General features: G+C 41.9%; 1 protein-coding gene across 1 annotated transcript in view; it reads left to right on the top strand.

The window, feature by feature from the left end:
- The window catches only part of LOC119216507 (homer protein homolog 3), a 30,030-nt gene that overhangs the window by 977 nt on the left and 16,287 nt on the right, over positions 1 to 12,766 (top strand). Inside the window, exons 2-3 of the mRNA XM_037469424.2 lie at positions 1,478 to 1,523; positions 12,361 to 12,517. Of these exons, the coding sequence (XP_037325321.1) occupies positions 1,501 to 1,523; positions 12,361 to 12,517 (180 nt within the window). The 5' untranslated portion in view covers positions 1,478 to 1,500. The remainder of the gene's footprint in view (positions 1 to 1,477; positions 1,524 to 12,360; positions 12,518 to 12,766) is intronic.

Genomic DNA, 12,766 nt, shown 5'->3' with positions numbered 1-12,766 from the left:
GCAGGCCTTCTTTGGTTCACACGAACCTGAACTCTCCTCACATCACCACCCATGCTGTCAGCCTGCCCCTCATGGTGGGACCACGACTCTTTAGTTCAGGTGCTACTCAAATGACTGAATGTGAATAGTATAAAATACTCCGCGGTAAGCATACCAATGCCGTCATTGCCTGTGGAGTTCTGTTTATCCGTCTGTTCATGGTGTATTTGCTGACACAGAGGTATTACATTTTTTTCAGAACATTGAAACTGTGCAGTGCCGCAGCATAATGTACCTGTTTATAAATCTGTTCCTGGATTACTCAAAAGGCCGTGACTGTGTGTCCTTCAAACTACCTTAAGAGCTGAGCCTACTACTCCTCCTCAAAAGAGAAACTAATGGTCACAAAACAAGTCCGGTTTACAAACGCATTCCATTACCTCGACATTGCATTCGACTGGCAACACAGTGCCTGGGGTGGATTTTGTGGTCTTAAACCCATGACTACTTGGCCACACCGTTCAAGGTTACGGGGAATATCGCTTGTCTATTTCCAGATCTACGGAGACTGTGGTATTTTAAGATGGACTGTGTGTCGACAACGTTTCTTTGCACTAAGCACGGCGTTTCAGAGCGACCTCTAACTTCAACACGAGGTCAATGATTTTATGTTTACTCAGCTTCAATCTGTTGACCCAGATAAACCCTTTATGGAGATGGCGCAGACCACTTGGTATTGGCAGATCGTATAGATCTGCGCCAGACTGGCACAGCTTGCTCCGTAACACGTGCAGTCCAGTGTTCAGACTTTTATTTTTATTTTTTATGAGGACATTCTGGGTTTGCTCTCAGACAGGAACCTGCACCGGTCATGACCGGCAGACACGGCGTGCACCAGGAAGCGAGCGCCTGGAGGAGACTCTTGATTAACAGCCACTCTTGGTTGACAAACATAATGATTGGGAGCAGCTGTGCTCTCGCGCTGTCCATCGTTGAGCGAGTAGTTCACCGTGTCTCTGGGCCCACGACTGCTGTAAAAAAACGAATATGTAAGTTTAAGGACAGTCTTAAATTAAAAGAGGATTTTCATTTTTTTTTTCTGTTACTGGCCTCTGACAACTTCCTTTTATTCAGTGCAGCAATTGATTTACCAGAGGTTTCAACCACATTTGTGATTAAAATATAACTTATTTTTAAAAGCTTTCATCTCCATGTTTAAGGAGCCTCTGCACTCAACCCGTCATATGAGCTGTTCACATCCTTTCTATGTTTTTATTTGTTTAGCGTCTGATTCAGGTTATTTTCTCTCGATTATTCACTGACTCATTTGACTGACCTTGACTTGTAGTTTCTAACCTTAGTCTGGTTGAGGGGAGGCTGCACTGCACCATTATTGCGTTGACACTCTGGATCAGAACTCTCTACACGAGGACTTCACTAAATGAACAGGTATATTTCTCTATGTAACTTTTATCCTCTTTCCCTCGTTGTGCTGCAGAGGAGTTTCCTGTCAGCTGTAAAATGTTCCCGGTACATCGAGAGAGGTACAAAAATGCACGTTGTCTCTTCTGTTGTGGCTCTGTATGCTGGGGATGGGCGATTTAAACTCCAGTTTAGTTTTGCTCTCCTCAAACGATACTGAACATTAAAGGACTCCGGTTGGTACCTTACAAAAGCGGCTTTACTGCCAGCATTGAGTATTTATTCATCATTTATGACTTTGTGTGAAATACAGACAATATTTGGCTGGGGAAAAAAAACATTGAATTGTTTTAATTTCAATCAGCACCTTGTACTGTTGATTCTTTGGGGATCAATCCGCCCATCCCTCCATCAAACTTTATTTTTCTGCCTCTGATCATAAGGCACCCATCACATCCCTGTATGTCTCTCACTTCTGTATCTGCATGTTGTACACTGTTGGCCTGTTTGGACTGTTGGCACTCTTACTGCTATCAGTCAGCTGTGGGTCTTGATGTTGAACTCTCAATCCCGGAGCTGGATCATTTGAAATAATATTTCAATTGTGTGACTAAAAACTGGTTTGCAAAGTACCCAGCAACGTGTGCTAATGTTGGCTTACATGCACTAATGGCTTACAATATCTTCTGAAGCACAAGTAGAAGCACCGCTACCTCGCTCTCCTGTACAGTTAAGTGAGTGAAGGAGAGGCCTTATCAGCGCATTGTACTTAAACAGTTTTTCCCATCAACCCGGGTGTATTTCAGCAATGTTTCCCCAGTGCCTGAGACCGGATGTGTGAAGCAGTTCATCGCTGCTGATGTAGTCCCGCTGCCACTTCGCATAGTGTGGATTGTTTGTATGAGAGGTTCTTCAGCACAAGGCCAAGCATCGGCATATTTTGGCTCAGCCCTAGTTTCAATAAGAGGGACAAGGGCACTGAGGTGCACAACATTTTGGTTTAGAGGGGACACATTATTGCTTAATCAGCAACAACTCCATTAAAGCCCCCCCCCCCCCCCACACTGGTCAAGGAGAAGCCAGCTGCTCTGAGGGGGGGCTTCTTAATTGCTGCAATTGCACGAGTAACCATCTCAGATCTCTCTCTCTCTCTCTGACTACAGTGCTGCTGCAGGATCCAGATGAGAGATCATCTCGTTTTTTTCCCCCCTGACCTATTCATAGAACACTTACTGACTCGCTATGTGTCACCTTCTTACTGTGACACAGGCAGTACATTATCAGTCACAAGAGTTGCCCTTCAGATAGTTGTTGTGTTTGTGCCAAACGTACATAACAACCATTCCCTTTCTGGCATTTTCCCATGCGTTATTTGTTAAGGTGGTCGACATCTTCTAGAAAAAGTCCAACCATAATCCTTGTTTTACACTTTCATAAAACTAGTGTGATAACTTTGGCAGTGTTCATTTTGGGCGGGACTTGCAACCCAGTCTCCAAAAAAAGCGTGAAATGGCTACGTTGGTCCACCGTGATAAACTTAGTCATGTTACGTTTTCCCCCAAAATAACGTTACTATGTTACGTTTCTTTTGGCCCATTCATTTACATTGCTTTGCAAATAGGTCACGTGACTATCAAGTTTCCCGTTAGTGAAAAGAAAAACATGGCGGACGGTCAGCATAATCTCCGTGAAAAACACAATATTTTAAGAAAGCATCAGCATTTGTATGCATTTCGATGGCATTTCTAGCGAGAAGTATGCGTTATTCTTTCATAATCTTCTATCAGACTGTAGAAGACCTTCCGTTTATTCGTTTCTGCGAAGATTTGAGTGTCCCTTTGGGAAAGCGTGGCTACGCAACGCCTTTAACGGCGCATTATTAAAAAAACACTTCCAGTGGGGGCGTTACCGTAAAGAAGCGTTCAGCCTTAAAGCCACTAATCGCCAAACAAAACAAACTCAAAGCACTCGAATCACATTATGACTTTTTAAACATAAATTCCGTTATTTTTATGAGTTTTCAATGAAAGAATGCATCATTTCCGGGGGTAGGCATGCCCGGGACATCCCGAATTATGGGCAATTTTGATTTGTCCAGCTTTTTGACAGCTCCAGTCCCGACTTCCAATCACAGCCTCCTAAATCAATGACGCGCCTAAAACTCTCGGTTCGAACATTACGTCTTGTTTACATGGGAAAGGGGGGCGGGGCTTCGCCCTCAGAGCGGAGCGTCATTTCTCGCTCCACACGTCTCCTCTTTTTACTGGCCAGGAAAACGGGCGATCTATCCCAAGTGGGTCTGGCTCCATTCCATTGGCTCTGACGAATCCATAGAGAGGCGGGACTTATAATTTGCCCGGCAAACGGAGAGATTTGAGCTGCATTGCTTCCACTGTGCGTGAAGTGGCCGTGAGACCTCCACTAAAGTCTCTCTCTATTTGTTCTGCTTTACTCAATAAAAGTAAAACCTTTACAGATATACTGTCCACACACTAGGCTAACATAATGGAGACTTCCAGGCTTCGTCCTTTATGTTTTATGGGGATAAAGCCCCTGTAAGTAGTTTTTTCCCAAGCAAATCTGAGTTTCTTCTTTTTTTGTGTGTCCCATACAAATATCAAAATATATATACTGATTTTCACATCCAAACACACTCACTTATGTTCCCTTTTATCATGACAACAAGAAATTTCAAGATAAACCTTTTGCTTTCATAAATCATACAGTTTTAGTGTGTAAATGCCCAGCAGTGTACGGTCCGAGGGCCCCTATCGGGCCACTTGTTAGATGGGTTTGATGGGTTACCGACTAAAATATATGCCCCCACCCCCTAACTTGATTTAGGTCTGTTGCCTCAGGGTAACTTGTAAATATAATAAGTCAAACAAGCAATGTAAGCATTAAGAAAGTAGTGCATTTTGAGCACATTAACCACAAATGGATTCAAACATAAATTCAAAAATATTAAACAAAGAAATTAAATGACCAACACTGTATGTACAAAATCCACATACAAAACATGTAAACTTAAAGGGCTTGTTTGTGTCAAATTTTATGGCATACACATTCAACTGGCCTACAATAACCTGAAGAATGTCTTAAAATACTGAAGGGGGGGACATGATATCATTAGAAATGTTATGCCAGAGGGAGCACAGAATGTATTGTGGGGTGTTCAACAAGGAGGATTTTCAACCTCTACTATGTCTCCATCCTCATCTTGATCGACAGACTCACTGTCACTATCATCAGACATGCGTTATCCTAGTTTTAGTGTGTAAATGCAATTTCCAGCATGAGACCTAAAAAACGCCTACAGGAATAAAAGGGTTAAACCAGATACAACTTGCTTGTTTGACTTATTTGACTTATTATATTTACAAGTTTCCCTGAGGCAGTTAGGGGGTGGGGGCATAAATTTTAGTCAGTAACCCATCCAACCCATCTTAAAACTCAGTCGAAGGAGTCTAACGCCGGAGTCACAGGGTGCAACAAAACTCTGTAGTGAAAAAAGTGAAGGCCGAGGCATGCTGGGTGAGGTGCGATCCCGGCCCTTTTGGGACAGTGTTGTGCCTGAACGCGTTCATTGAACGATAGTTCATAAACTTGTTGATATTTTGGGCGAACGTGAACTGAACGTACTGTATTAATGCCCGATGAACGTCACTGTTCTCGTTCATTCTGGTGTCTATGAACGGCGCGTTCGTTCAGCTTAACATCGTTCAATGGGGTACCAGATTTCTATAGAAAACACACCATAAACGCGCATTAATAAGTGTAGCAAAGAGGCGGCGTATAATAATTTTAAAGAGTTTATGAAGTTACTGACAAGGTCGGTGAGGATGGGAGGAATCTGACCTTTCTTTGCAAACATTTGCACCTTAATGATTACTGTCCTGTTTTTCTTTTAATAATTCCTTATTTAAAAAAGACCATTTAAGCAGCATGTGTTTGAGAATGTAGTGTAGGGGTAAACTCTGCAACTGCTGCTAGTGTGGAGTGAATAGACAGCAACATAGCATCAAAGAATCATTAGGGAAATGCTGTCCCCTCAATGCTAATGTAAACCCTGGTTGGATAAGGATTCAAATTGGATAAGAAGATTAAATCTGATGCATCGCTTCAGTGTTAAAACTGATAAAATAATTGCTGTCTGTGGTTCTGGGCTGTGGCAATAATTTAAAAAAAAAATAGCTCGCAGCAACGTATGGAAAAAAAGAACTGAACTAGTTCATTTTTTGGAACCGTGAACTTAGTTCAAATATTTTTAATTATGAACTGAACTAGTTCCTTTTTAAAATTTGTAAACTAAACTTTGAACTAGTTAATGTAGAAAGTAAACTTTCCCAACACTGGCTATAGGACCCCGGAAGATGATGAACTATGCCTGGGAAGGGCGAAGCCATGCCGGTACGAGCATGATGTGCAAATTAGTCGTCAGATCAAAGTATAGTAGTGATAGACTAATCGAACCATCTAACAAGTGGCCCGATAGGGGCCCCCGGACCGTACACTGCTGGGCATTTACACACTAAAACTGTATGATTTATGAAAGCAAAAGGTTTATCTTGAAATTTCTTGTTGTCATGATAAAAGGGAACATAAGTGAGTGTGTTTGGATGTGAAAATCAGTATATATATTTTGATATTTGTATGGGACACACAAAAAAAGAAGAAACTCAGATTTGCTTGGGAAAAAACTACTTACAGGGGCTTTATCCCCATAAAACATAAAGGACGAAGCCTGGAAGTCTCCATTATGTTAGCCTAGTGTGTGGACAGTATATCTGTAAAGGTTTTACTTTTATTGAGTAAAGCAGAACCAATAGAGAGAGACTTTAGTGGAGGCCTCACGGCCACTTCACGCACAGTGGAAGCAATGCAGCTCAAATCTCTCCGTTTGCCGGGCAAATTATAAGTCCCGCCTCTCTATGGATTCGTCAGAGCCAATGGATTGGAGCCAGACCCACGTGGGATAGATCGCCCGTTTTCCTGGCCAGTAAAAAGAGGAGACGTGTGGAGCGAGAAATGACGCTCCGCTCTGAGGGCGAAGCCCCGCCCCCCTTTCCCATGTAAACAAGACGTAATGTTCGAACCGAGAGTTTTAGGCGCGTCATTGATTTAGGAGGCTGTGATTGGAAGTCGGGACTGGAGCTGTCAAAAAGCTGGACAAATCAAAATTGCCCATAATTCGGGATGTCCCGGGCATGCCTACCCCCGGAAATGATGCATTCTTTCATTGAAAACTCATAAAAATAACGGAATTTATGTTTAAAAAGTCATAATGTGATTCGAGTGCTTTGAGTTTGTTTTGTTTGGCGATTAGTGGCTTTAAGGCTGAACGCTTCTTTACGGTAACGCCCCCACTGGAAGTGTTTTTTTAATAATGCGCCGTTAAAGGCGTTGCGTAGCCACGCTTTCCCAAAGGGACACTCAAATCTTCGCAGAAACGAATAAACGGAAGGTCTTCTACAGTCTCTGATAGAAGATTATGAAAGAATAACGCATACTTCTCGCTAGAAATGCCATCGAAATGCATACAAATGCTGATGCTTTCTTAAAATATTGTGTTTTTCACGGAGATTATGCTGACCGTCCGCCATGTTTTTCTTTTCACTAACGGGAAACTTGATAGTCACGTGACCTATTTGCAAAGCAATGTAAATGAATGGGCCAAAAGAAACGTAACATAGTAACGTTATTTTGGGGGAAAACGTAACATGACTACGTTTATCACGGTGGACCAACGTAGCCATTTCACGCTTTTTTTGGAGACTGGGTTGGGACTTGTTATGCAGATGTGGTAACTCTTTAGAGTGCTTCAGATTGAGTTTTTGCCCTCGCTGGGCTATTTTTGGTATGTATTTGTAACGTGTCATGTTGCCGGACTGGACCTGACACACAGGAATGAGAATGTACTCTGAGGTCAGAAAATGGTGACCCATGAATGAGAGCGGCTTTGAAAAGTAACAGACTCCACGGAGAACTGCCTTAATGAAGCGAGAGAGGGGGGGGGCTGCTTTTCTGTCAGTGTAGTCACCTGAATTCCCCGCAGGATGTAGAGCCACAGCGGAGTTCCAGGTTGGTTTCTTACTCCACAGATGGTGATAAATTATGCTCCGCGAAGCACACTGCTGAAGCGCTCGTTTAGGCTGAATTCAATTTTTTTTGTCTCAAGGCTTTTGGGTCAACATATGTTGTTCAATGTAACATACAAAGGTGAATTATTCAAATAAACTGCAGCCTAACTCAAATAAATATACATTTTTTTTCCCACAAGGATGAGTGTCAGGCTTTGAAGAAGATTTGACTTTGACATAAAAGTTGAATTTAAATTTCACAGTCAATCACATGATGCTGTAAGGCCCAAGCACACTTCTTTCCATAGACTTGGGGGGAAAAATAAATCTGGTAACTTCAAACATTTTTTTTTTTTTTTAAACTAAAGCATTTACAAGGGCGAACACAAGAATGGCCATTAAATATATCATTAGGGCCTAAAAGTTGTAAAATGCCCTAATAGCCAAAACCAGAATTATTTTCCTGAATGGGCCCAAGAATGAAGGCTTGTTGGCAGCTGATAAACCGTTGAGCTTTCTCCCTTGACTGCTAAAGAGCGTCTGTTGATCCGTGTACTTTTATACCTCGTCGTTAACCTTGCTGAGCAACTTTGATGGGAATTATTGTGCAGTCGCCTCCAATGTTGTATTCAGCTCTCTTCACACATCCAGTACAAAGAAATGGGCAATATTGTATTTTAAATGTATGCGTATATACATATCGCCCCTCTTCGGATCTCCTGCCGGATTTGTTTCAAGTGTAAACGTTGAGCTTTTATGTACAACCATTTGATTTTGGGCAAGGTTTTATAGCTCAGCCATCCCCAGGCTATTTTACAGCCTGCAGAGCTCCATTATTTGCCGCTTGAAGACTATTTTCTCAACTGCAGAAGCGATGAGTTCGGTTGGACTGCAGGACCAGACGGCATGGTGCAGCCTCTGTTTCACAGATGAGACTCAGGCTGGTGATGCTTAAGAGGAGCAGTGAGAATAGCAGTGAGAAGGGTTAGACAGTGATGGCTTTGGACCAAGATAAGCTGTGCATATGCTCACGAGCGGCCGCTAAATAAGTCACTACATTTTTTTAAATTTGATCAAAACAGTATTTTAACCTTTTTTTTTAACAATTTAAAGCTCATCCAAATAATAAAGACTAATGATGCTCTTCAGCAGGCGGCAGATTTTATAGAGTAACTTGTTATGGCGTAACACCAGTATGTGAGGAAATTCATACCGTTTGAACCGGTATACCGTGATATATATATATATATATATATATATATATATATATGTGTGTGTGTGTGTGTGTGTGTGTGTGTGTGTGTGTATATGTGTGTGTTGTGTTTCCCATTAACTCATTTGGGTAAACTCCACTTTTAAGCTTAATGTTTTAAACTTGACTTGAACCATGGATTAAAACCTACCTTTCAATTGAACAGTATAGTAATCCAAATAGACACAGTCACCCTTTACAGGAAGAGATTCCAGCTAATTGTCTTGATTTAGTCAAACTCTGTCTGTGTCTTTCCTGCACCACTGTCAGATAGCATTCATGAGATGTGATTTGATGTTCCAGAGGAGGTAATGAACTGTTATCAGAGTCCGAGCAGTAATTGGAAACCGAGCGTGCAGTGAATGCGGCCTCGTAGCTCAGAGGGAGTCTGTTAGCGCCACCTTGCTCCCTAACGGCTCCCTTAACGCTGAGCCCCCGTGATGTCAGTCTATCCGTCGTAAAGCATGTTTGATGGCCTTAATGCAGTTGTAATGTTTCCCAGAGAGAAATGATCTAATTGAAGCGGTTGTCATGCTGAAAACACGTTTGCATGCTCAGCAAACGTCCTTCAGGGAACTCTCCTTTGTACAGCTCGATCCAACAACTCCTCACTTTATGGAACCTCTGAATTCATTTTAATCCCTCAAGCAAATTAATTTATCATGAGGCCGGAGTGTAGCTGTTGGCCTCGGGGCTGTGTGTCTCCCCTCTATTGTCTGTCGTTTCTGTGTGCTTTTTAAGGGGACGGATATTGGATCAAAGACACTTCCGCCATCAGCGGAGACTCTGCTGCTTTATTTGCCTATTCTCTCATAATACCTTTTTAAAATCTAACATTTTCATTTATTACTGTAGTCTGATATATATTTTTTAAGGGAAATGTTAGTTTTAAATCCTGTTGCATATTTTACAGATAATGATGCCGTAAGAAAGATTGAATACATTTTTCGGGTAGCTCTACAGACCTCGTTTTTTTTTGTTTTTGTTGCTAAGATCATCAGTTCTTTGGTTCTATGACCTGCGTTTGATTAGCCATTGATCCTTTTATTTTGACAAAATGTGGAGTGCACAACTTGCATTAAAACTGAGCATATTTGGTTGGTGGTATTGCCATTGTGCCACCATCCGAGCCCTTTAGATCACATCTTGCTCTCATCATCATCGTTAGTTTGTTTTTTACGTTGGCTCAACGTTTGTTTGACCGCTTGAGTAAAAAGCTCCACAAGTTGTGCCTTTTGAGCCGCTGTCTCCTTTTAGCCGTGCAGGGTTTCACTCTCACAACATCTGATTTGATTAAATACCACACGTTTCATGTTAATTGGATCAGTGTGTGTGTGTAAAGCACCACATCCAACCATACTCCTCTCCTGCGTGCTCAGCAGTACGTTAGACACATCTTGTGCGGCTTCACCCTCACCTCGGAAGGGATTTATCCATTTTTAATCTGCTCATATCGTCAAACTTTGGCGTGATGCATCCTGTCTGAGCTGATTATCTTAACAGGCTTTTTGCAAAGCACTGTGAAGACGGGCCAAATGGATGATGGTAATTTCGGCGCCATGCGCCGTGGTGGCTGAAGGCGGATGAGCAGTCGTTCCTCATTAAAGATGGCGTGCGGCACTTTTACATATAAACAAACGTCTGTTGCATTCAATCCCTTGCCAAGCAAATTCACATAGTGCTGAGTAAGCGCGTCAGGGGAAGCTGTCAATGTTTTTGAATTACACCAGCGGAGTGGCAACTTTAAGCTTCGGTGCCCGCTCAACCCCCGCCACCCCTTTCTGTCACAGCCTCTACCATCCAGCTAGCTGTATATCTGTGCCTGTGGGCTCCCTTATTTGTTAGTTACTCTCTCTGCCAGATGGAGAAAACACAAGTTCTACACTCATATTATGATCATCTTAAAGCTGATATGATAAAATGAAAATCCTGAAAGAATTTTTAATGCGATTTTTTGGCTTGTTGCCTTGATCGTGCTGGTTGACACGCTGCAGCCACAAGATTAGTGCTTTTGGGGTGGAAATAATTTTAAGGGTCCGAAATTAAACCCCAAAGGGAACGAATTCAAATCTGTTTGCATGGTCATCATTTTAATCAAATTGAACTACGAAGTCAGACCGGGTCTAAATACAACCAGTCAGAAATAATGAGACAAGCGTAACTACTACCTTTCTAATCAATATTTAAATGACAATGAATATATTAAAATAATGAATATAGCATCAAAACTTTCCCATTTATTTGTTAACCATTTGTTCTTGATTCAACAAAAAATCATAGAAATACAGTTAATGTGGCAGCAGAGCCAAGCATTGCTTATCTAACTTCTGTGAGACACTGTTAGGGTAGTTATCAGAGGTAACCATTAATACAAATAATAGGAATCACAAAATCAAGTCTGATCTACATGTTTGCCTTCTTTCCGGTGACTCCCACGTTGTTCAGTGGTCTTTGACCCACATCTTTATCATCAGTCCGCACAATCGTCTTCCTGTGCAGTGCTGCTGTGGGCTATTGTCAATTGTAGCTTCAATAATCTGTGTTGAAACACTGACCATTGTTTAAATGCAAATTTACAGTAATTCCATCCAAACCCAGTGGGAACAATGCTTTGCATGGACAATGCTGCCCCATATACATGCTTATCATGACTTGTTTACACAATGAAGAGAATCCTCTCCGCGCTCCTTATCCTCAGTAATGTCAGTCTATAATTGACGCGCAGTGGGAACGGCCCATTGACGTTGTGCGAACTCTATTAGTTGTGTAATGTTGCATGATTTCTCTAAGTGCCCGCGTAGTCCCTCATTGTCTCATGAGCCTCCATCCACAGTCGTGTGTGTGTGTGTGTGTGTGTGTGTGTGTGTGTGTGTGTGTGTGTGTTCAGAGACAGCAAATTGTCCGCTTCATTACACCAGGACCCCAAGGTCCCTGACATGTATGCATATCTGTAAATCTTAATCTGTCATTGTACATTCAGAGGAAGGGCGGGGGGGGGGGGTTAATTGGTTCAAACTCAAATGGATTAACAAGATGATAATGGTTAGATGGGTATCGGTAAGGATTCATTGATACTGCCTGTGTCTTTCTTGACCAGCCAAGACTTTACAGTACGATTGCGGATAAACGATTAGCTAAGCTTTAATGCTTTGGACTTTTCTTATTGGCGAGCTCCAATGGAAGGCTGCAGGCCGACCAGTTTCAGCCCAGCAAGGGTTTTGCCTCCCTTACTTTGGACTTTATTGCATCTGTTAATGACACGTTTCAGCACGACACAACACAAGCACCACATTATTTTTATAGTAAAGACAACAGCTGGCAGATTAATTCTAGTTCAATGCCAGTCGGTGCTCATGAGACCATGATGACACCAACTAATAGAAAACACAACTGCTGAATACAATCATGATAACTAAAAATTATTTAAATATTATTGTTTTGAAATGAGTATTATATAGTTTTAAAGCAAGTATCTTTCAAAATGTACAGATTTATTTGTCTGCAAACCACTTAAATAAGGCTTCAAATCTCCACTTGGCTGCCCGGGTGTGTTCACAAGCTTTTTATAATTGAATGTGTCCCTAAATCAACTGAAACATCAAGTTCTGTTGTGTTTCTTTTTTCAAGGGAGCAGCCCATCTTCAGCGCCAGAGCTCATGTCTTTCAGATCGATCCGGCAACGAAACGCAACTGGCTGCCGGCCAGCAAACACGCTGTCACAGTGTCCTTTTTCTACGATGCCAGCCGCAGCGTCTACCGCATCATCAGCGTCGGTGGGACGAAGGTGGGAGACGCACACACACAAGGATGCGTATAAATGTCCTATGTTCACATCAAATATATTGGTATTTAGTTTCAGGCTAAGACACAAAAAACAAGTTATTCATTGTAGGTTCTTAAGAGCAGAAATGTTGAGAAACTGTAAGTAAATCATTCCAGCATTGACTCTAAAGTGGTTTGTCTAATAAACTACATGATCTAAATGTGGCTAGAGGTATTAATGTAGCAGGGTTATTTATTCATTCATACTAAT

Source organism: Pungitius pungitius, chromosome 7 (genome assembly GCF_949316345.1).
Source record: "Pungitius pungitius chromosome 7, fPunPun2.1, whole genome shotgun sequence".
Lineage (NCBI taxonomy): Eukaryota > Metazoa > Chordata > Actinopteri > Perciformes > Gasterosteidae > Pungitius > Pungitius pungitius.
Note: the sequence above shows the minus strand (reverse complement) of the source record. Positions and strands in the feature narration are given on the sequence as shown.